The 23,104-nt window shown below is 35.5% G+C and overlaps 1 protein-coding gene across 1 annotated transcript in view; it reads right to left on the reverse strand.

The window, feature by feature from the left end:
* The window catches only part of LOC105468192 (transmembrane protein with EGF like and two follistatin like domains 2), a 249,456-nt gene that overhangs the window by 48,627 nt on the left and 177,725 nt on the right, over positions 1-23,104 (reverse strand). Inside the window, exons 6-7 of the mRNA XM_011718234.3 lie at positions 8,024-8,172; positions 7,225-7,284 (exon numbers count right to left, since the gene is read on the reverse strand). Of these exons, the coding sequence (XP_011716536.1) occupies positions 7,225-7,284; positions 8,024-8,172 (209 nt within the window). The remainder of the gene's footprint in view (positions 1-7,224; positions 7,285-8,023; positions 8,173-23,104) is intronic.

Genomic DNA, 23,104 nt, shown 5'->3' on the forward strand with positions numbered 1-23,104 from the left:
GTGATCTAAATATATCATACATAAATTTTGTTGACTGGAGGAAAATCAGAAAATTTGCTTTGTGAATATTTAGACATGTTAATGTGCTGAAAACTTATAAATAAGTATTCAATAAATATTTCTTTATAGATGAATTAAAAAGTCAGCCAAGGTATCTTGCAACAAGCTGTTATATGACTTGGGCAGAAAAAATAATCCAGAAACTTCTTGTAATTGTATGAGTCCATAAAGGATAATATAAGTATAAAAACTCTGAACACATATCATACCGACAGATTATATTCCATAAAATGTGCTCTATTTCCCATAAAAATCAATTCTCTTCCATTTTCAGACCAAAAGGAAAGTAACAACAATAGCTAGCTTGTTAATTTGCTTGTTAATGCCTTATATCATGTCTTTTAATTTAAACTTCAATCCTTTGGAAGTAGACTTATTATCTCCATTTAAACAGATCAAGAAACTGAGGCTTCAACTGATCAAGAAACTGAGGCTTCAACTAATTTAACAAGGTTAAATCACCACGATAGCATGACCAATGTTTAAACTCTGTTCCCTCTAATCTTGTGGTTACAACCACTAAACCAGCTGCTGCACACTTATGGCAGAGAAGAGTAGATAAGTAACACTGCAAGGTGAACAATTTGTTTCAGAAAGGAGCATTTCAAATAGGAAAAAGTGCACATAAATGATGCAGGATGTGTTTATGAACTGGCGCATAAATATAAAGTTTTCCAGAGTGTCTACCAGGGCCCAAGGCAACTCTTCAGTGGAAAATCTTCATCTGTATTGCAAATACCATTTCTGTGTTTATCTATAACCATGAACATAACATAATATTACAGATGACTGGCTACATGATTTTACGGGGAAAACAACTAAAGCACAGAAGTTCAAGAGAGCAGGAAAAATTGTGAGTTAGAGTTCACAGAAAGCTTTATGAATTTTGCAGCACTCTAATGTAAATCCCAGAGGGAAAAATACTTGCAATGAGACACTTTCCCTCAGAAATCTTGAAAAAATCTTGACATCTTAATTCATTTCCTAGGCTTAAATATTCTAGGCTAGTCTGGTGGCACTGTAATAGCCTGGGCAAACATTTTTATTTATTTCACTGTTGATACCAATATTTGTGCTACAAGCTGCTGTCTGCATTTGCTGCTATTTATTTATTTCCTACAGATCAAATTATTGGCCCTGACAAAACATGGTTTCTGGTGAAGTGCTCCTTGTGTTCACGAGCAAATGGAAAAAGGTTCCATTTTAAATGTAGGTTTTTGCCACATGACTGAATTAATTCATATTATAAATATGATATGAAATCATTTGATATTCATGCCTGTATATGTAGAGTTGAGGCATAATCAAGGCAAATATTAGGTAAATCAAGCAAGCACCCTATTTACACAGGTAGGCAGTCAATATGTCAAAATACCGTGTCCCGTTCCAGCTCAGCCACTTAGCTTCTTTGAGACTCAATTTTATTTCCTCTAGTATTTGTACGCTTGGTGCTTTACTGGGTTGACATAGAACACATGAAGCAATGTGAGTGAATCTTAGCAAAGCTCTGATGTATCAAATATGGCTAAAAATTTTTATTTTGTTTTTTTAAAATTTTATTTATTTATTTTTTATTAATGCAGGATTACTCGGTAGCAAACACTTTCCTCTTGCTTTCTCTTCCCTATGTCGAAAAATAGGAAACAGAACAAGGAAAAATTTAAAAGCAAACATTATATCACTTATAGGATGTGTAGAATATATAGACGTAACTCTTTTGAGCATCTCACAAAACGTAACATCATGATGAAATATTTTTGGGTCTGGAACTGCCAAATGGTGAACCCTCAGGGCGCAGAGTCGGTCCCAAAGCTGGGACTTGTTAGGTAGTGACACTTCTTCCCTGGTTCTCAAACTTGCTGGATTCTGGAATTAGCAATGATGGTTTTAACCTTAGTTCTATCACATACTCTTTTTACTACTCTTTTTACTTAATCTCCCTGAACCTCAAATCTCACCTGTCAAAAGCATATAGTATCTCTTTCACATGTCCGTTGTGAAGACTGAAGGAGACAGTATATATGAAAAGGCTTTGTAAATTGCAGTGGCTTCTACAGAGAACAATTATTAGGACAACTCACTTAAACTATCTAGATACCCTTTCCAGAGGTCAGCTCCCTCTTAATGTGGAAAAATGGGTTGATGGAATATTACTAATAGGATGGATAGAATTTCGCTTAACTTTTTCTGATTTCTGTCTTCCATATTTCAGACCTGAGATTAATGTATAAATTATTGCTTGAAGATAAGGAATGGACATTTTCCTAAAAATAAATATTACAAGAAATAATGAATTGCCACAGTATAATGTTCAACAAGTAAACACAGGAACTCGACGCAGGCCTGTAGCTACCCTCAGAGCTAGGGAGGCCCTGTCTCCCTTCTGAGGACATGAAATCCAGGACTTAACGTTTTTCTTGAACAGCTACTAAAAGCAGGGGAAATATCTTGTCCCCACATACATACTATAATCCAGCATAGTCTTTATCTTAACTTTACTCCTGTTCCTGTTTAACCTATGTATACATGAGGAAAATAAACTAAACATGCTCCTCCTCATAGCCATTTCCTCTGTAATTTATTTACTTTTTCCAATTTGGAAATACCCATAAATGAAAGTCATTACTTTAGTCTGTCATAGAAACACTGTCCTTGAGTTATACATATTTTAATTCTATGCTCTAGGATGTTGTCAAAAATTGATTTTAAAAATTCCCAGCCATACGGAGAGCCTCTTGGCATATTTTGTAAAAATCACTGTTGAAGATTTTATTCATTTTATGTTTTTCGGTGATGCCTTGTAGAAAGATCTATGCTAAATAGTTTCTTTATAATTTAACATAGAGAAACTTTGTCTTTCATCTCTGAACTTATTTTTTGTTTCTTTTTTATCAGACAATAAAAATCTAAGTTTCATTTAGCAGATACCTATGTTGATTTGTTCACCTTTGTAAACCCCAGGACAGGGGCTTGCATGTTGCAGTGACTCTGCAAATATTTGTTGAATGAATTGATTCAACCATAATTTCTTCTTTTGTGTTGGTTGCAAAGAAACTTAGGGCTAAATGCAGTAACTGTAATAGTCTATGTTGTTGGTATATTTATTTTCTTTAACAATTCTGATTTCATGTTTTCAATTTCTATTTAAACAATTTCAATTTAAACAATATGGAAGAAAAATACAAATGTATTTTAATTATAAAACACTGCAAACTCTGAAAACTGGTATAGGATGTCATAAAATAAAAAATATTTTATTTTCTAGATAATTAAAACCAGTATCATCTGACTTCATTTTATAAAGTATCTAACAACTTATAAAATTAAGTACATTTTTACTGGAAAAAATATAGCCCTTTTTTTGAAGCATGAACAAACTTTTAGACAGAAAACACAATCAGAAAATATACATAAATACTGGATAAAGAAAAACAAATAGTTGAACTTCATTTTTTTTTCCATTAGAAGACATGAGGGGTATATATACACACACACACACGTATACACATATATATGAAAGAAAATGTTGCAAATTTCAAGAGGTGTAAAACATTTGCTATTTAAAAACTTCCCAAAGGACAGTTTAATTTTAGCAATTTAAAACAAAAGCCTGGAAAGCCCTAGCTTCGTGGGTTTGTAAAATCTGTGTTCCCTGAATCTTTCTGTGGGTGTACAGACAGACTTAAATCTAAGCCCAAGTCTTATAGTGATGAAGGGAGAATAACATTAAATGGCCTGTTTAGCTCATTTGACAGGTATCCTGTCACTGGGCTTTGAAATGAAGAGATCCAAAGCCCTTTATTCAAAACTCAGTAATGCCTTGGGTCTCATTAAAGGACAGAGGGTAGAATAGAGACCCAAATCAGATGCAACCAGAAAGTAATACTGGCAGGGATGATTGAGCAAATTCTTTGGTTTCCTGGTGCCGACTACATTTATGTGCTTTTGAGGATCATGGAATTCAGTCTCTGAGCAAGTCTGCCACACTCTAGTATACTGTACATATTAGTCTTGTTGAAGGCATTGCTCCCTTCGTTTGCATTTTTTGCACGTTTTGGTAATTCACCTCCTGCTGATCCTTGCTGGGATCTCTTTTAACTGATATTAAAAATGAGATACAATTAATTTATTTTAAGAGTTAGGCTTTCTTTCAAGAAGATCTCCATTTTCTAATCAGAAACATGTGTTCCTGTATTAATGACTCTTAAAGTAGGCTCAAACAAAAAACTGGGAGAGATAAGTAAGGGTTTTTAATCTATAGTATTAATGACATATAAGGCAAAAATAAGAGTGTGTTAGATCCTTACTTCCCTCTGGTGGGAGAGTCCGTGAATGTGTGTCTAACACGGGAAGTGGCTATGACATTAAATGAGCTGTGAGCACACAGCAAACTTTGAGGGATAGGAGTCACACAATTCCTATTTTTCCTCCTTGGACAGATTTTAGCATGTGAAATAGAAATTAAGAGGACAATGACACATAGACTCTCTATTTGGTTCCTTTTAGTTTTTTCCAAAGTTCGTGTTCCCAAATTCAGGAAACTAAATACTATTGGAAGCTTGGAAATGTTGAGGAACATGACTATTACTTAAATGATTTCTAAAGAGGGTGTATATTGTATTCTAATGAAACCATTAATGAAGATAAATATATCTAAAATAAATGTCTTGAGAATCTTAAAGTATGCAATCAGTGTTTAACCAGGAATTACAAGCTTCAATTGACATTATCTTTGTTCCTGTCTTAAACTTGGATTTCAACAAACATGTATTTTTAAAATTTACTTTTATCTTAAAAGTTTTTCTTTAAGAGTTTTTAAGATAAATCTGACATCAAACTAGAAGATCCTGGACTACACTGAGTGACAGAAGAATTTTAATTTGCATGTATTAAAAATGTATTTTTTTCTTCCGATACCCAATAAAGTAATAAGATACGAAAAACATGCCAATTAAGAACAGTGACACTCAACATTAGAGATAATCTGTTTAAAACCAAGTCCATATATAAATACTTTTTGGAATAAAAATTCAATTATCAAATCTCTTTGAAATGGGCAAAATGTTAACATGCAATATAAATGACTTTGAGAGACCAGTAGAATCTCTCATGATATTTATGGGAACAATTTTATAAATGCATATATATTTGTATAGTGACACAGATCAACTTGAAGAGTTCTTTGTTTCAGGAACAAAATTCTCAGGGAGAGGCTTGATTTTTCAATGAGTACAAAGACGGATGGTTCACTAAAGAAGGTATGCATAAATTCTACATTTTTGAATATTTTTCCAAATGAATTAGTTTGCAAAGTAGGAATAAAGGTATTTTAATTGCAGTTAGTACCAGTGGCTTATAACACCATCAAAATATAATAATTGTTTATAAAAATATAAACAATTTAAATTTGTTTTCATTTAAAATTTAAAATATATACAATTAGCCTCAGACTTTGATTTTTCATTATCTTTTATTATTTTTAATAATATTTCTGTGGATCAGCATATCACAATGTACATTCTTGGAAACATTAATACTGCAAAACATGCTGCAAAATGTGTTATCAAACAACTTTGTTAAAAGCTGTGTATTATAAGGAACTATTTATAATTTTATTAGATATGATTATAGTATTGTAATTTTGTTAAAAAATTATTGATTTTTTTAAAGATGCATGCTATTTGTGAATGAAATGATGAAATTTCCAGGATTTGCTTCCACATATTATGAAAATAGAGGAAAAGGATAGGGGTGAGGACAGGGATGGGTTAGCCATGGGTTGGTGTTACTGGACTTGAATGATGAGTACTTGTGGGTTCAGTATGCTATAGAGCCTACATTTGTGTATTTTACCTTTATTTGAAACTCTCCACAACAAAAAGTAAAACAAATAAATAAAAGATGCATGTCTCTTAAATATTTTATAATGAACAAAAGAGCTGTGAGAAGTTCTGGGTAGAAGATCCGTTTGTTTATATGAGCTCTTCCAAACTTATAGACCACTGAACTATTCTTTTCAAGGAACATCTGTAAATATCTCTCCTGGACACTTTAGGAATGGCTACATAATAGTAGAGCCAATGTTTTTCCATGTATAATTGTCCATGATAATTTCTGTCTTATAGCGCATAAAAATTCCATCTACATATTGAAAAACATTAAGATAAAATGTGGGAAATGTTTAAAATATCTTTTATTTCCAAATTCTAAGAGGTTTCAGATGTCTATAATTATATTAACTAATTTTTTTCAGTGTCATAGACATTTATCCTGTTGTTAAAGAAAACAAAATTTCAGAAAGAAAGAAAGAATAGATGGTAGTAAATATTTTAAAAGATAAGAAACTACTCTTTTTGATTGAATATTTGCCATAAATCTAGTTATGATTGCTTAATATCTAAATGAAAAGCTCTGCCTGAAAACTTCACATATCATTATCAACCTATATAATATTATTTATATATTTTATCCCAAATTTCTATAACATTTAAGTATCTGTTAAAATTTCAATTGCATACACATGAATTATTTCTCACTCTAGAAAAGTTAGATTAGCTAGAGACATTCTTCAAAGTGAAATAATTGCTAAATATGATTTATATTTTTATATAAGGTGCTTTATAATTTTGCATGTCTGAGAAACTACATTTTAGTTTCAAAATAAGCTAAGGAAATTTACTATTAAAAAAACCATATATACATTTTTAACTTTGCATCTAAATAAGACAACCTGCATTACTGTTTGTAGCTGTCCTTTCTAGCTTTTTAGAGACTAGCAAAGTTTTCATTGTTGACCTTTAACGAAAATTTAAACAAGAACACTTGCATTTATTACAATATATTGCCAAAAATTGCATTGATTTCCACTGATGCTATTAATTTGATGAATGTTTTGTTATTTGTACCATTTGCACAGTCAAAACAAGCTAATTATGTCTTAGTGACATTTTTGACAATTGCTTTAACTCTGGCAAAAAAAAGTATGTCTTCTTTGCTTGAACAAAAAATTAGTCTTGCCTAATGAAAGCTTGAACTAGGCAAGAGAAGACTAGCACATGTTAGAAGTCTTGCAAGTTTCACTTTGGAATAAGTGGTAAACAACCATTTCCCAGGACTCTCTTTTAATAGAAGAGCTCACATTTTGTAGAAGAAAATATTATGTACCTGCATAATCTGTTCTTGCATAATGCCCATCTTCAGACTTAGTAGTTGTAGTTGTGTTATCTGTGTTAAAAAATTAACAATACACATTGATTAACTGTTTCCTAAATATCTAATATGAAACTTATATATTTCCTCCAACAATATCTTCATTGCAATTAAGGAATTTTTACAACTGGAGTTCTAAGCAACCTGTATACTAAGACAGATTTACAATGTCAATTTCTGTTTGAGAGCAAATAGTAAAATGAAGAGAGCTTTCTAAAGTTTGAGAAAAGAAGAAGATTCATAATTATAACTGAGAAAAATTGGGCAAAGGAGTAGCAAATCAAAAACTAAGAAAATGCTTGTTTCTGAACAAGAAAGAAAATAGAACATTCTAGTACCTTTTGCTTTTAAAAATGCATTTTAAATATTTGTACTGAATCAATACATAAAAATGAAGTGATTTGCTTTTAGTTTCAAGGATGTCTAATAAATTCTTAGATTCGTTTTAAAAATGTCTTTGACTTTCTTTTTTCCCTTTGCAAGAAAATTGTCTGCTATCTTGTGATATTAGCTTCTGTGTTTATGGCGTTGTGACAATACAGTTCCATTGTATAGAGACAGATCTGGACGGTTGCTGAGAGCCCCTCAAAATCCTATAATTGACAAAAATGCTACAGTAGACTCTACGATCCATTGTAAATAAGAACTGCATTTTGAAAATGGAATAGCTGCCTAATAAGGAGTTTTCTTCACTTTTCATTTTTGCACAAAGACTAAAAACATTCTTCGAAATGAATTTTGGTATGAACATTACCTTGACATCGACCCAAAGACATGACTTCAATTTTCTCCTGTTTCTGACACGATGCTTCTTTGATTTGACATGCATTATCATAAGATTTCCCATCAGAAGCACAGAGGGGATTGAAGTTGGTTTGAGAACAGTCAATATTACACACACACCTAAAAAAACCAGAGAAATAAAAACATGTAATATCAATAGTGTTGTTACCGCATTATAAGTAAAATACAAATGAAAGAATTGCTAAGTTGACAAAATGCAAGTTGGCAAAATTGAATTGTATCCTTCCAGGGAAGTTCCTTCACTTTCCTACCTGAGAAGAAAAGAAACACAGAACTAATAGAAAATAATTCAAACAACTGAGCAATGGATAAAAAATGAAAAGGAAAAACTCAAAAATGATCATGAGTTAATCTCTGCCCTGGAACTTTAAAAACATGTACATAAATTTCCATGCTGATGTCTGAAGAATAGCAATAGGCTGAGGTAGTCACGAAACTCTGCTTTAGAGTTTTCTTAAATTGAATCTTACTTTCTTCTTTTTTTGGGATATTTGACTGGTTAAAACTTGTGGAAAACTGACTCAGAGGACAGGTCAGAGAAAGCAAACAAGTAAATTATTGGGCATGCAATCAGGAGTTGTATTTCTTTGGCATAAATAAGAATGCACATAAAATGTACTAAATGGTAATCTTCAGTTGTCCTTAACATTTTGGGGGGGGCCACAAAACCCTTTGGAAAAATGAAAGCTATAGATCTCTCCCCAGAAATATCCATGTTCATATAAACAAAGCTTCTGTATAAAATTTCAGGGTTGTCTTGGGCCCCTTTAGGCATATCCTATGAAACCCCTTCCCAGGTATACAGTGCTATTTTTCTACCCCTCATTTTAAATAATCAAATAATAAATACAAGTTGATTGCCACTCATGATGTTAATATTTTTCTATAATCTAAATAAAAATTCGGTGATTTAATGAGAATTAGGTTACCTAAAGAAGAATTAAACATTTTAAAGAAAATTTTACATGATTGTTCCTATGTCATTATACTTCTCTATTGTATTATTCTGAATATTGGGTCTTGTGTGCTTTTTGGTGTGTGTGTACAATCATGTTACAGCTTTAGAATATAAACTCATATTTCACATTTTTATTAATATTTATGTTGTTTTATAAATAGATTATATGTTTCCCAAAGTCATGAAGCATACAGTTTTACTTCTGTATATCTTACTGAGAGCTAGGCATACAATGGCAAGCAGGTTACTACATGCTAGACTCTCAACATGTATTGCTTTATTTAATCCTCACAACAGCTGTTTCACAGACCAAAGATATTACATAAGGTTAGACACTGGTAAATTGTGGAATAAGGACCCACTCATAGATTTAGTAAGCTAAAACCCAACCCCTTCTCTCTAATACCACAGACTGTGTTATTACAATCTCCTGGAGAACTTTTAAGTATACGGATTCATAAGCAGATTTCTGGGCTCCAGTAAATCTAGGGTAGCTTCTAACATTCTATATTCTTAAGTAGTCATCCTGGCACCAGACTCAATTCCTGGGAATCAATGCTTGATCAGTCTGTTGATTGAGTGAGAGAGGGTTTGTCTACACACCAGTGCGTCTCCGAGTGTAGCCCTTAGACCATCTGTGTCAGAATTACCTAGATTGCTGTTTAAAAATGCTGGCAGAAAATGTGCTAATGAACTTTTTTTTTTCTTTTTTTGTAAGAGAATTGCTGTAGGAATGCCTGGTTATTTTTACATTTACCTATTTAGGAACAAATAGCTAGAACAGATGGCAACCATCTCTAAACACTTAACTCATCGAGGAGTGGTGTTCCTACCTCAGCTTTGATGTTGCCATGTGATCACAAGCTACTGGAACACGACATTGCTACCTCAATTGACTCTTGGCATCTGAAAACCTGAGATCAGGAGTTGCCTATGTGTTCAAAGAGCTTCTGGTTCTTACAGAGTGGATGTGGATAAGTGACTTTGTAGGCCAAGCCTTAATCATTATATTAAATAAAAAAGGAGTGGGGAGGTTGACATTTGCATTTTTAAAAAGGTAGCTTCTTTTGCCTTCAAACCAGTTTAGATTCTGACTGTTTGTTGTTGTGTTAGACTCTAGGAATTATCTCCTTCAAGGTCTTCTATAAAGTTGTTTGTTAGCAGGAGAAAAACAGAGAGAAAGGTATGTTCTGCCATTTGTCTACCTAAATGGTAAATTAGATAAGATATCAGGACTTTGAAGGTATCTCCAAATCAACTCCAAAGAAATTTAGAAATATATATATAATACATTTCTAAATATATATATATATATATAGACAAAAACTAATTGGCAGTTCAGAAACCCATTTGATAGCATGACAAAATGGTGCAAAAGGAATAGATATGGTGATACGGTTTGGCTGTGTATCCACCCAAATTTCATCTTGAATTGTAGCTCCCATAATTCCTAAGTGTTGTGGTAGCAACCTGGTAGGAGACAATTGAATCATGGGGGCAGGTATTTCCCTTGCTGTTCTCATGATAGTGAATAGGTCTCAAGAGATCTGATGGTTTCATAAAGGGAAATTTCCCTACACAAGCTCTCTTCTCTTGTCTGCTGCCACGCCTTTCACTTTCTGCCATGATTGTGAGGCCTCTGTACCCACTTGGAACTGTGAGTCCATTAAACCTCTTTCTTTTGTAAATTGCCCAGTCTTGGGTATGTCTTTATCAGTAGTGTGAAAATGGACTAATACAGATAGAAAGCTAACATTTGATTGAACTAGACTGGTTAGAATCAATGTTTCAGTGAAAAATTCACTTAACTTTTAACACCAAATTGAAAAATTGTGTGGAATATTTTACAAGATTCTCCAGTTGGTGTATTTATTTATTTATTTATTTATTTATTTTCAGTTTGACTAATCTTATTTTAGTCCCACAGCTTTTCTGCTGCTGACATCCTCTCCCCTTTCCTTTCCTAGCATTGCTCACTCAAGGCCTCCTTTCAAGATTTGTTTCCTCTCAATATTCCTGGCTCTTGTTGCTGCAAATAAAGCCTTTCATGGAATAGCTAAGAAATAGGTATAGACGGTTGATGTTTTTATTCTCAGCCCAAGAGGAGAATATAGATTCATTCCTTGAGGTGAAAGTTTCCCTGGGATATAAGCTTCAGGAAAGCATGGATTATACTGGTCTTTTTCTCAATTGCATATCCTCATCATTAACCTCCATCTTTGCTCCCTACTCTATATACTTGCATATATTAAATAAATGCAAGAGTACATTTCAAAAATACTTCATGTGGCTCTCAGCAATCATTGGAAATTGAAAATCTATGGAGAATATTTTTCTTTTTGTGAATAAGTTGAAGAAAATTCAAAGATTTGCTAAAATGGCTTGAAAACAATAAGCTGGCCAGGCATGGTGGCTCATGCCTGTAATCCCAGCACCCTAGGAGGCCAAGGTGGGCAGATCACCTGAGGTCAGGAGTTCGAGACCAGCCTGGCCAATACGGTGAAATGCTGACTCTACTAAAAATACAAAAATTAGCCAGATGTGCTGGTAGGCACCTGTAATTCCAGCTACTCAGAGGCTGAGGCAGGAGAATCACTTGAATGGGAGAGGTGGAGGTTGCGGTGAGCTAAGATGCTGCCATTACACTCTAGCCTGGGCAACAGAATGGGACTCTGTTTCAAAAACAAAACAAAACAAAACAAAACACAAAAACAATGAAGCTTAGGGAAAAGGAAATGTTGTGACTGGATTACCAAGGACCTACCATTTCTTTGTTTCCAAAAGACCAATAAACTCTGATTACATAACCATTATTTACTGTATTCCATGTATCTATGTCTATTAAGCTTACTCAATTAGAAAAACATGCAGGATTCCAGGACCACAGTCTGAAACTCCAAGTCCATCTTGATCTCTATTTGCAGTGATTGAATTATCTTTGCATTCCCCAATGGGCCCAATACCTTGCACACATGAAACTTTCAATAACTACATGTTGAATAGATAGCTAAACGAAATGAATGAATACAATTTTACATTCTTAAAGAAAGGTTGCTATTCTAAAAGTTACTATTACTATGCCCATCTTACAGATAAGAAAATTGAGACTTGGAGAAATCTCACAGCTAGCAAATGGAAGAGCCTAAATTAAAATCTAGGCAGTCTGATGCCAGAGCCTGCCCTGTTCTACATACTGAAAGTACAAGGAAAGACAGACCCAAACTCCTATCACAGACCCAAATTCCTATCATTCACTGATTAAAGGAATCCTTTGAGTAAGTAGGATTTGGAAAACAAGGCTATGTCTGCTCTTGGAATAGGTATCATGATTTTATGAATTTAAATCATATTGACTCTTGGTCCTTGTCTTCTCAAACAAGCAATCCAGACTTTTTGTGTATCACTGGGATACATCAGTGAATGTTAGTTTTAAGACATTGCAAACTAAAACCTGGTTTTAGAATTAGTAACTAATTTTATGGGCGTTAGATTAACCTATCTAAAGCATCAGTTGCTCAAAATATTTTATCCTTAAATAAAATGCTATATAAAGATCTACATGAAAACGAATATTTACACACAAATACACACACACAGACACACACACAAATGTATAGCTCAATGAACTCTACTGAAATTACAAAATTAGAGGGTTTTAGCATTAATTTTTTTTCCAAGTGTCTGCTTCAAAACTTTCAAAGAGGCATTTTGGGAAGTTTACATTCATGGGGTAGAGGGGGTTTTGTGTGTTTATATGAGTGAAAAAATGTGTATGTGTTGGGGGTGGGGGGTTCACACTCACCTCCATGGTGCATTTACTGCATTGGTAATTTGCCTGTTTACTTGTTTATACCTCTACCTTTCTGAAACCTTCTCAAGGGCAAGGTGTTTTACTTACCTTTGACATCCTGGTACCTAGTACAGTGCATTACAAACATCTTCAATAGATGGTTGTTGAACAAATTACTGAGAGAATGGCGGATGGTGTTGAAGGAGTTGAAAATATTCATTGTGTTGTATATTAACTGTGTGTTATATATTAACACCTAGGAGAAATAACTTTGTGCTACTTGGCAGATGTGGGGTCTCCAAAGGAGAGGTGGTTCTTGAAGAACTAAGGCTCACTGTTCTCCTTTTATTTGTGTTTCCACAGACAAAGGAAACAGGGAACAAGCAGTTAGTAATCTCGATGGCATCAAAGTCCAACTGGGACAAGAAAATGTTTTCACCAGGCAGGCTACTACTTCTCATTTGTGGTATTTGGGTACAGTTTCAGGCACCAATATAATTTGAACATGATAGCAACTTGTCAGTTTATTGCTACATTAAACCACTGAAAAACATAACGCTCTGATAAAAAGGTGACACAAGAGCCAGGTGCAGTGGTGTATGTCTGTAGTCCCAGCCACTCAGGCGGCTGAGGGAGAAAATCACTTGAGGTTAGGAGTTTGAGAGCAGCCTGGGCAAAATAGTGAGTCCTTGTCTCTAAATAAATAAATAATTAAAAAATACATTTTAAAGATTAAAAAAGAAAAAAGAAAAAGGTAGCAATTATCATATAATGTAATGGTGAAACTGCAGGTCACTTTAGCAGCATATGTAAATTAATCAAGGGTTTTTCTTTCTACAGAAATGAAAAGCACACATTTTTGAAAACAGAAACTATCCCTTCACTGCTTTTGGCAAATAATTGCATTATTATTCATTCCGAGAGGAGTAACTAGTTAATTATAGCATGTCACAAGTATTTTATGTGAGCCAAGGATTTGTAAAGCTGAGGACTGCACGAATGCCTTTAAGGTTTTTTGTGTTTTCTTTTCTTTTCTTCTTCTTTTTTTCAACCTCAGTCTTTTGACATTTTGACACTGCGATTACATAGATCTCTTTTCTTCTAGGCTACAAAGAAAATCAGCCTTACTCGAAAATAATAATTTCAAGGGTCTGTATGTGGTAATACTACCCTCTGAAAATCCTTCAAAGAAAATTAACATTGACTGAAAACCTTAGCTCTCTGAATTATAAGATAGAAGAGAAATAGGAAATAATTTTTAAAGACCACTTGATGGAGTAAGGAACCTAAATTAGAGCAGTAAAAGGTAGCATTTAAGACCACTCATATACATTTATAACTAGCTCATCAATATTTTCGGGGGGTTTGACATTAATTTAATTCCCTGCCTCACTTGAAATTGCTCTTCCAAGGATGATCTGCAATGAGTTAAATAAGCTTCTCTGTGTATTTAGAAGTGCCTTGTCATCTGCCAGAGTGTGAGAATGCAGAACCTGGCAGCTAGCAAATTACTTATTCATGTGTCTGGTTTGTGGCTGCCCTCTAATTTCACTAGATTTTGTTTCATCTATTAAACATGGCTGTCACTTATTCCTCTCCCAAGGTCCTTGACTCGGTGTCCATTCCGTATTTTGACCACACAATATTCCCAGTTAGTTTCAAAGCACCCAACTGCACTGCAGTGAGGCTGGCTTTCTGGGTTGTTTTGGACCTTGACTGTGGTTGTTTTGTTTCTCTTGAGGGTGTCTTTCTCTGGGGCCATTATGCAGACCCTCTCTGGCCTGGCCAGTAAATGAGGTCAGAGCTGCTGTCTGTGCTCCCTGTCAGATCCGTAATGGATGAACTGCATTATATTAGTAACAGTAAAAACAGTGTGTACCTTTCATTCAAGATGCTTATGATACTTTAAGCCCATTTACTCATTAACTCTCACATCACTCCTTTTGATGGAACTTGATTATAAGTATTTTATCTGTAAGGAAACTGCAGTGCAGGAATGACTGAGTTGTGAGAGAAAAATATGAGGTAAAAGATGTGAAAATGCATCGAAAAATTAAACCCTCTATTCAAAGGGTAGAAAAGCATTGACTGGCAAGGCTAGTAAGTCTCCCATGTCATTACTCAGGTCTCAGGTGACTTTTTTTTGTTTCTTTTTCAAACTTAGAGTGGGTAATCCTTTTAGTTTTGAAATCTAGGAGGAATGAATAATGCCATTCTCCAGAAGCATTACCCAGGACTGCACTCAGGTTTTCCAGGGTGGCTAGGCTTATCTTGCATGTGGAAAAAGCTTAGTTGCCATTAGTATCGATCTCTTTATAAGGATGCAAAACATAGAAGTTGGCCCATTACATGGGGAAGGTCTTGGGAATACTGGGCCTTACTGATCAGAAATAGATTAGGACAACAAATAGCCAATCAAAGAAAACTGAGCTGCGAAACTCTTGCCCTGGGTGGTCCCAGAACTTTCAAAAAACAGAATCACATTTTGAAGAGAGGGAACTATTGCTGGGAAAGAGACTGATGGCCACATATTGAAATAATGTCTAATTATAATAAAAGCAGATGGAGAATGTGACTACAGGTTGGAACTTCGTATTAGATAGACCTGTAGTTAATGAGGCTTATTTACTAGCTGGATGGCACTGGGCTACTTCACTTTCCCAAGCTTAAGAATCCTCACCTGTGAAAATGGAGATAATGACTCAAGACTGTAGTCACTAAAGGCATATCAATTGCTTAACAAAATTTCTGAGAAGTTGTAATCAAATAAATATTGTCCAGCATTAACTTCTGGCTTTCAAGTCCTGGATTTTAAATTCTAGATGCAGATCAAAATCTTCTGTGAAATACTTAAAAAACCCAGATGGTTGGGTTGCAACTCAGAGATTCTCATTTAGGAGGTCTGCTGTGAGGCCTAGGTAGTCGTTGTTGTCAAAAATGCTACAGGTGATTCTGATGTGCAGACAGGGTGAGCTGGAATTACATTAGATAATCTTTCTCACCTTCTAAGGCTAAGAGATTTTCCAGATTTACTCTATATAAGATTCATCGTGACAAATTTTGTTGCAATAATATCTGGAGGGGCAGTCAGAAATCAGTATCTTAAAGCAAGTTAGCTTTTTCTGTGGGAGAAGTGGCAAAAAAAGGGGATGAAATTATCATGAGGTTCCCCTGTGTCTGGCACCTTGCTCCAACTTCCTTATGACTCTTTTGCTTTATGCTCATAAGATAGGGAGGAGGAGGTGGAAAGTGAACTATCTGGAAAGAAGAGTAGGATTTAGATGAAGAACAGTGGTGGAGAGAAGGCCTGGGGAAATGTATGGAGGAAGACAGTGCACAGTGTGCTGGGAGGATCACAGATAGATCAGTCTGGTTAGAATGAACTCTTCTCATCCAATGTGACTGAACACAACGCTCTAGACAGATTGCAAAGGGCCTCAATTCCAGTCCAAGGAGTGACCTTTATCTTCTGGGCAATGGGGAGTCCTGAAAGCTTTTTGAGCACAGTGTGATGAGCAGGTCAACATGATGAAAGCGGTGCTTTAGAAAGATGATGCTAGCAGTAGAGTGCAGGCAGAGGGACTAGTTCCCAGGCTATTGCTGTTAGGTATAGGGACAAGGAAGGAAAGCCCCAGAGGGAGGCATTCACTATATGGAAGAAAAGGAAGAGTCATTAGGACTTGGTGGCTCGCTACTTAAGGCATATTATAGTGAAGCACCAAGGCAAAAATCTAACCACCATGTCCGTCCTGCTCTACCCTTTCCTGCTTTTTTCCTGATCTGTACTACGTTCCAAACTAGAAACTCATTACAGGAGCTGCCAAGCTAAGGGAGGAAAGCAGCTGTGTGTGTGACTCAGGAAAGTTTTCTTTCCTCATAGGGAGAGTTTTCTGCCTTCACTATTGGGACAGAGGCAAACAGGCTTCTATCACAACAGTGATAGCACGCAAGCACCCTTAACTACAATTGAAGGAGAATAACGCCTTGTATTAATGTATACTCTGCCTGGTTCCAGGGTTGATTTAAAATGACTGAAACAAAACCATACGGGCAGCAGAGACTTATTAATGCCCACTGCGTTAGTGAGCAAAGAAGGCTCCTTCCAAGGCAGAAGTTGCTCCCACGTCCCTCTTCAGTACATATGATAGATGGAAGCAGGATTTAACTCTCCATCCATTGTCACGGATCACGATGGCCTTTTCCTCAGGATTATTTTTTCTTTTTAGAAGTAGCTGCATTTACATCTTAAAATAATCAAAGCAAACAATTCTTCTTACTCATGTACATTTTTAAAAGTATCTTGAAGCAAAATTCCTCATTAGCATCATGTGTATGTGCTTGCTCATTAAGCTGGAAAACATATTCCATAACCAAGGGTAACTTTGTGATCACGGAGAAGTGCGGTCGCTCCGACTGGATGGGTCTTTATACACACCAGAGTCAGGAAGCATGAAAACCCCAGAATAAAAAGTTGGGAGGAAAAACAATACAACAAAGTTACTAAAAACTCACTTTTGAATAATGTGTTAGACTAGATTCCCACTCGCTCCATTCTGTCATTATCACATTGAACATTTAAGCACATCCCCAAGCGTCGGGATTCCCACACCCACTTTAGTGATTGGGGTGGCTTCATGTTTGTGTTTTACCAACTGGCCCTCTGCTATGCTTTCACCTGACAAAAGGCTTTTAGGAGTAAATGTGTATGAACATCATTACAGTTTAGATTTCCCACGAAACTGCAATTTCACATCATGCCCTTGGATTTTATCCATGAAAGATACGAAACAACAGATGAATTACAGCTTTGTACTTTGGTAAAACTGCTAGTTTAAAAATAATTGGCCACTATATTGTTCAGGTGGCTTTTATTTGTTTGGCTTATATTTGTTTATCTTATTATAAGAACACTCATGATAATTATTTTCAGAGAACACAAGGTAGTCCTACCTGGTGATACGGCACATTTCCTTTTATTAGATAATCGAGTCAGTTATAAGATCTTTTGTATTTTCCTTTGTTCCTTGGCTCTCAGGGAGCTCAGAGATAAGCAGTGAGTGTGTGTGATTGTGTGTGTGTGTATATAAAATGAAGGACAGGTGGTATACGAAAACAACAAATCCTCAATTTAACAAGTTTAATAGATTTTTGTTAAAGGTAGGAAAATAAGGTGACATTTGTGCACTTGCAACAAATCATCATGGAATTAATTCTCTGTGTTTTTGTAACATGTTATTTCCCAGTTGATGTTCGCTAAAGATTATACTGCTATAATGAGTATAAAAATAAAGTACTAATTAAATCATGTTGATATTAACTAACTCTTCATAATTAGAACTCATACCAAATGTTTACCCTTCATGATTATATCAATCTTTTACTTATTAATTTTGGGGTCAATTTACTTTAAATTTACTTTAAAAATAATATTTAATGCATATTATACCATGCTATAATAAATATCATATTTGAATAAAGATAAATATAATAGAAATATTTATAGGAGCACTGAAACTTGGAAAGAGAAGATGGAAAATATGATTAAGGTAGGAGAATGCCTTAATTTTATCTGTAATGTTATGGTTCTTAAGATCAAAAGCAAATATGCTAAATGTTTGCATCTGTTCAAATTAGGTAGTAGAGCACAAGTATTATATTACTTTTAGTAGTTTCAAAACACTGTACTTTATCATTTAAAATAAAAATATTAGGTTTGACATTTTGCTTTAAATGATTAAATTATCAATCTTGGTAAATAGTTTTTGCATGATTTTGATCAGGAAAGTTTATTTCTAAGTTGTTTAAACAAACTGAAAAAGAATTATGTGCATGGAGACATTCCACTGGACCAAGATAATGTTTCTTTGAAAATAACAATTTAAGATTGAGTTTATGTCTGTCTAAAAGCGACTTTCAGGCAGAGTTTATTATATGAAGGGAATCATCTCTCTCTTTCTCCTCATCTTACGTGTTTGCCCACTAAAATATTAAACTCAAAAACCCATGGTGGCATTTTAGTTTACAGCCTCAAACCAGCCATTCCTCACTGACTTCCTGCAGTATTGCCGGTGAGTTTTGATTGCTCTGAGAGAGGACTGTGTGGTCAGAAATAGTTGTGAGCTATTCTGAAACTCTCGGGATGAAGGACTTTAAGTAGAAATGTTTGAATATTTTGCCTTGAAATAAAAATGCTTCTCAGTTTCTCAAAAATATTAAGCTTTGGAAAGTAAGAAAGGACAGGATCTGTGAGTACCCTCCGAGAGTGAACCCTAGGTAAGGTCCTCTGGTCAAAGGTGTTTGGAGGTCTGCAGCTATTATTGCCACTTTTTTTTTCCCCCACCGAGGCATATACATTTTAGTTTACCACAGATCTCATTTAATTCAATTGAATTGCATAAGTGTAGCTGAGCACCTACTTGGTACCAGGTAGTAGGCTGAACATCAGAGACAAAGATGATGCTTACGATTACAGTTGGCAACAGAGATCAAAACAGAAGAAGAAAAACAAATATTCATCAAACAGAGTCATCAGACCTTGGCTTTGTTAGCATGAAAATGTATTTTGCTATCACCGAGCAGTAATAACTACTTACACCTGGTGGGTACAAAAAGCTTTCACGGAGGATGTGATGCTTAAGCTGGAACTTGGAAAAGGAGTAGAATTTCAGCAGGTGGGCTCCCTGCTGACTTGTAACAAGAGGACATGTAAATCCTTTCTCCACTGAGGATTCCCCCTAACGGTGTCATTCTCATGCTCATCCCAGATGAGTCAAGTAACACAGAATTGTATTTTAACTTAAATGTATCATTGACTCAAAAGCATTTTTTAGGTACTGATAATGGGCTGAATTCCTCATTGCAAGATTCATGGGTCTATGTGTTTTTCACTAAACCATGTGAAGAAAACAGGTTGGAGATTAAGTGACTATAGCTACAGATAAAGTTGGAACAAAGAACCTACAAGCATCCACCCCAGGAAGGAAGCATTCCCCAATGATAAAGAGCATAGTTGGAGCCCTGGACACTTAGGAATCACTGAATAATTTACTGATTGGAAGGACATTAAAGAAATGCTGAAAAATCAAACAGGAGTCCTCATTAATCCATTCATTCACTCAACCATTCTATGTGGAGTGGTTACTCTGTGCAAAACACTGTGCTAGGGGTCAGGGAAGGCAGAGGAACTTGCTAAATTCATGTAGCAAAGGATCCAGCAGAGAAGAATCAGCAAAGACTGCAAGGGTGGCAGGAAGACAAGAATGAGCTGGACAAACAATTGATATTATTCTTAAGCCTGGGTGTACAAAATGGTTTTGTTCTTGGCTTCAGCTTAGAAGACTTTCTTTCTTTCTTTTTTTTTTTTTTTGAGACTGAGTCTGGCTCTGTCGCCCAGGCTGGAGTGCAGTGGCCGGATCTCAGCTCACTGCAAGCTCCGCCTCCCGGGTTTACGCCATTCTCCTGCCTCAGCCTCCGGAGTAGCTGGGACCACAGGCGCCCGCCACCTCGCCCGGCTAGTTTTTTGTATTTTTTAGTAGAGACGGGGTTTCACCGTGTTAGCCAGGATGGTCTCGATCTCCTGACCTTGTGATCCGCCCGTCTTGGCCTCCCAAAGTGCTGGGATTACAGGCTTGAGCCACCGCGCCCGGCTCATCTTAGAAGACTTTCTAAGCTGCATAATCAAATGTAGACTTTTCTTTCAATAATAGTAAGTGGACACTACAGGAATGTAATATGTTTTTTAAATGGGTGTTTTGAATTCCTTCTAAGAGGAAATATCATTTTTATGAAACCAATAAGCTATTGATAAACATTAGAGTTATCAATTATTACCTGAAATTTGGCAATATTTTTATTGTAATTTGTTTGGTGATTGTATATATTATATATAGTGTGTGAGAGAGATCCGATTCATCCTTACCCAGTCTAGTCATCCATTTTATACATTGTCAGTCTTCTATTTTAAGCAAACTCAGTTATAAACTCTTTATATTCAAAATATTTTTATTTTTACATATTATCTTTTTTTTTTTTTTTTTTTTTTGAGACAGTGTCTTGCTCTGTCACCCAGGCTGGAGTGCAGTGGCACAGTCTCCCCTCACTGCAAACTCCGCCTCCCGGGTTCACACCATTCTCCTCCCTCAGTCTCTCAAGTAGCTGGGACTACAGGCACCCACCAGCACGCTGGGCCCACCACCATGCCCAGCTAATTTTTTGTATTTTTAGTAGAGACGAGGTTTCACCATGTTATCCAGGATGGTCTTGATCTCCTGACCTCGTGATCCACCCGCCTCGGCCTCCCAAAGTGCTGGGATTACAGGAGTGAGCCACCGCACCCGGCCTACATATTATCTTCTATCTTGTTTTCAAAATAAATATCGTCAAGTGCCATGCTATATATGTACATAGCAGAAAACATAAATTCTGTTTAAATAAGTTAGGTTATAATTGATTACAATTTAAAATCACTGGGTGATAATTTTTGTTGTGTCTCTGAATAGTAGGTGTTCTATACCTTTCTTACTGACATAAGGTCTACTGAGACTTGACAGTTATCAGGCAGGCAGATTTGGAACATGCTTACATTATCATCACACACATATCAAGGTACAGTGGAACCTATGCCAACAAACCATGCAGGATACTTTTATTATGCATCCAAATACTGTATTAGCTGGGGGCCCCTTCACAGGAGTTGAAGTTTAAGCTTATGTTTTCCTTGATAAAATGCTAGTCCTAAATAATTATGAACCGGTTTGTTCTCTTATTTAGGATTTTTTCCTAATAGGCAAAAGTACTTTTAAAATGTAAAGTTCTAATCAAAAGTAACAGAATATAATTTAAAAATATATAAAATATTTAGAAAGAAATGTGATGACTTTAACTTTGTATTCATACTCATAGATTACAGAGTCACTTGGATCACAAAATATTATTATTATAATATTAAGAAAAATTACCAGCATATAAATTGGAATACAAAGGTATCAAAAATTAGTAAAAATGTATACAAATTAAAAATACTCTTCCCCGATTATAGAAAAACCTAGAGGCTAGTCCACAATTAGGATACTAAGATGCTCAGGATATAAAAACAGCAAAAGATAAGTCCATATGTATAAATTACCAGGGAAATAACAGAGTTTCTGAATTGCTCTCCTATTTCTACTTGCCTTTCCTCAAGTCAGTTCATGCTGCAGCTAGGGCAATGCCTTTACGATGTAAATGAGAATCATTCCCTTGCTTAAAATCTAGCAAAGGCCTCCTTCCCCTGGACCCTAGAATAAAACCTGTAGTTCATACTGTGGTTCATGAGACCCTGTGTGATCTGGCTCTTGACTACCTATGCCATTATATTTCTGATCAATCTTATACACTCTTTCTGTACTCCAACTACACTAGACTTTTATTGCTCCTCCAACATGCCACATGCTTCTGCCACCAGCACTTTTCACTTGCTGTTCCCTCTGCCTGGAATGTCCTAATCTCAGATATTTGCATGGCTCAAATATTACTTTTCTGACAAACCTATGCTGACTGCCCTATTTAACGAAGCACCAGTTTAATCTCTGAATCATCATGGTATGATATTACATGCTTTTTTTTTTTTTTTTTTTTGTTATTTTTTTTTCTTTTTTTGAGACAGAGTCTCACTCTATCCCCCAGGCTGGAGTGCAGTGGCATGATCTCGGCGCACCGTAACCTCCGCCTCCTGGGTTCAAGGGATTCTCCTGCCTCAGCCTCCAAGTAGCTGGAATTACGGGCGCCTGCCACCATGCCCAGCTGATTTTTGTATTTTTAGTAGAGACAGGGTTTCGCTATGTTGGCCAGGCTGGTCTCGAAATCCTGACCTCAGGCTATCTGCCCGCCTTGGCCTCCCAAAGTGCTGAGATTTACAGGCATGAACCACTGCACCTGGCCCATACTTGATTTTTTTAATTGTCCCTTTTCTTCACTAGAATGTACACTTACACATAGAAAGTGACCTCCGTCTGCTTTGTTCAGTGTTGTACTCTTCACAACTAGAACAATGGTTGATGCAAAATAGGCACTCAATAAATATTTGTTGAAAAAATGAATAAGTGAATGAATACATTCTAAATTTAAAATATGCTTATATTTCAGTGATCTAGACATAAAGTTTAGATTCAAATTATATGATTAATTAGATCAATGCATGTTGTTTTGCTTCAATTATCAAAAAAGTATGTTCATTTATACACATGATAAATATTTGTTAATTTTTGTTAAATGCCTAGCTTATAGTGGATGTGCAATAGATATTT

The sequence above is a fragment of the Macaca nemestrina genome, chromosome 11, assembly GCF_043159975.1.
Source record: "Macaca nemestrina isolate mMacNem1 chromosome 11, mMacNem.hap1, whole genome shotgun sequence".
In the NCBI taxonomy this organism is placed as follows: Eukaryota; Metazoa; Chordata; class Mammalia; order Primates; family Cercopithecidae; genus Macaca; species Macaca nemestrina.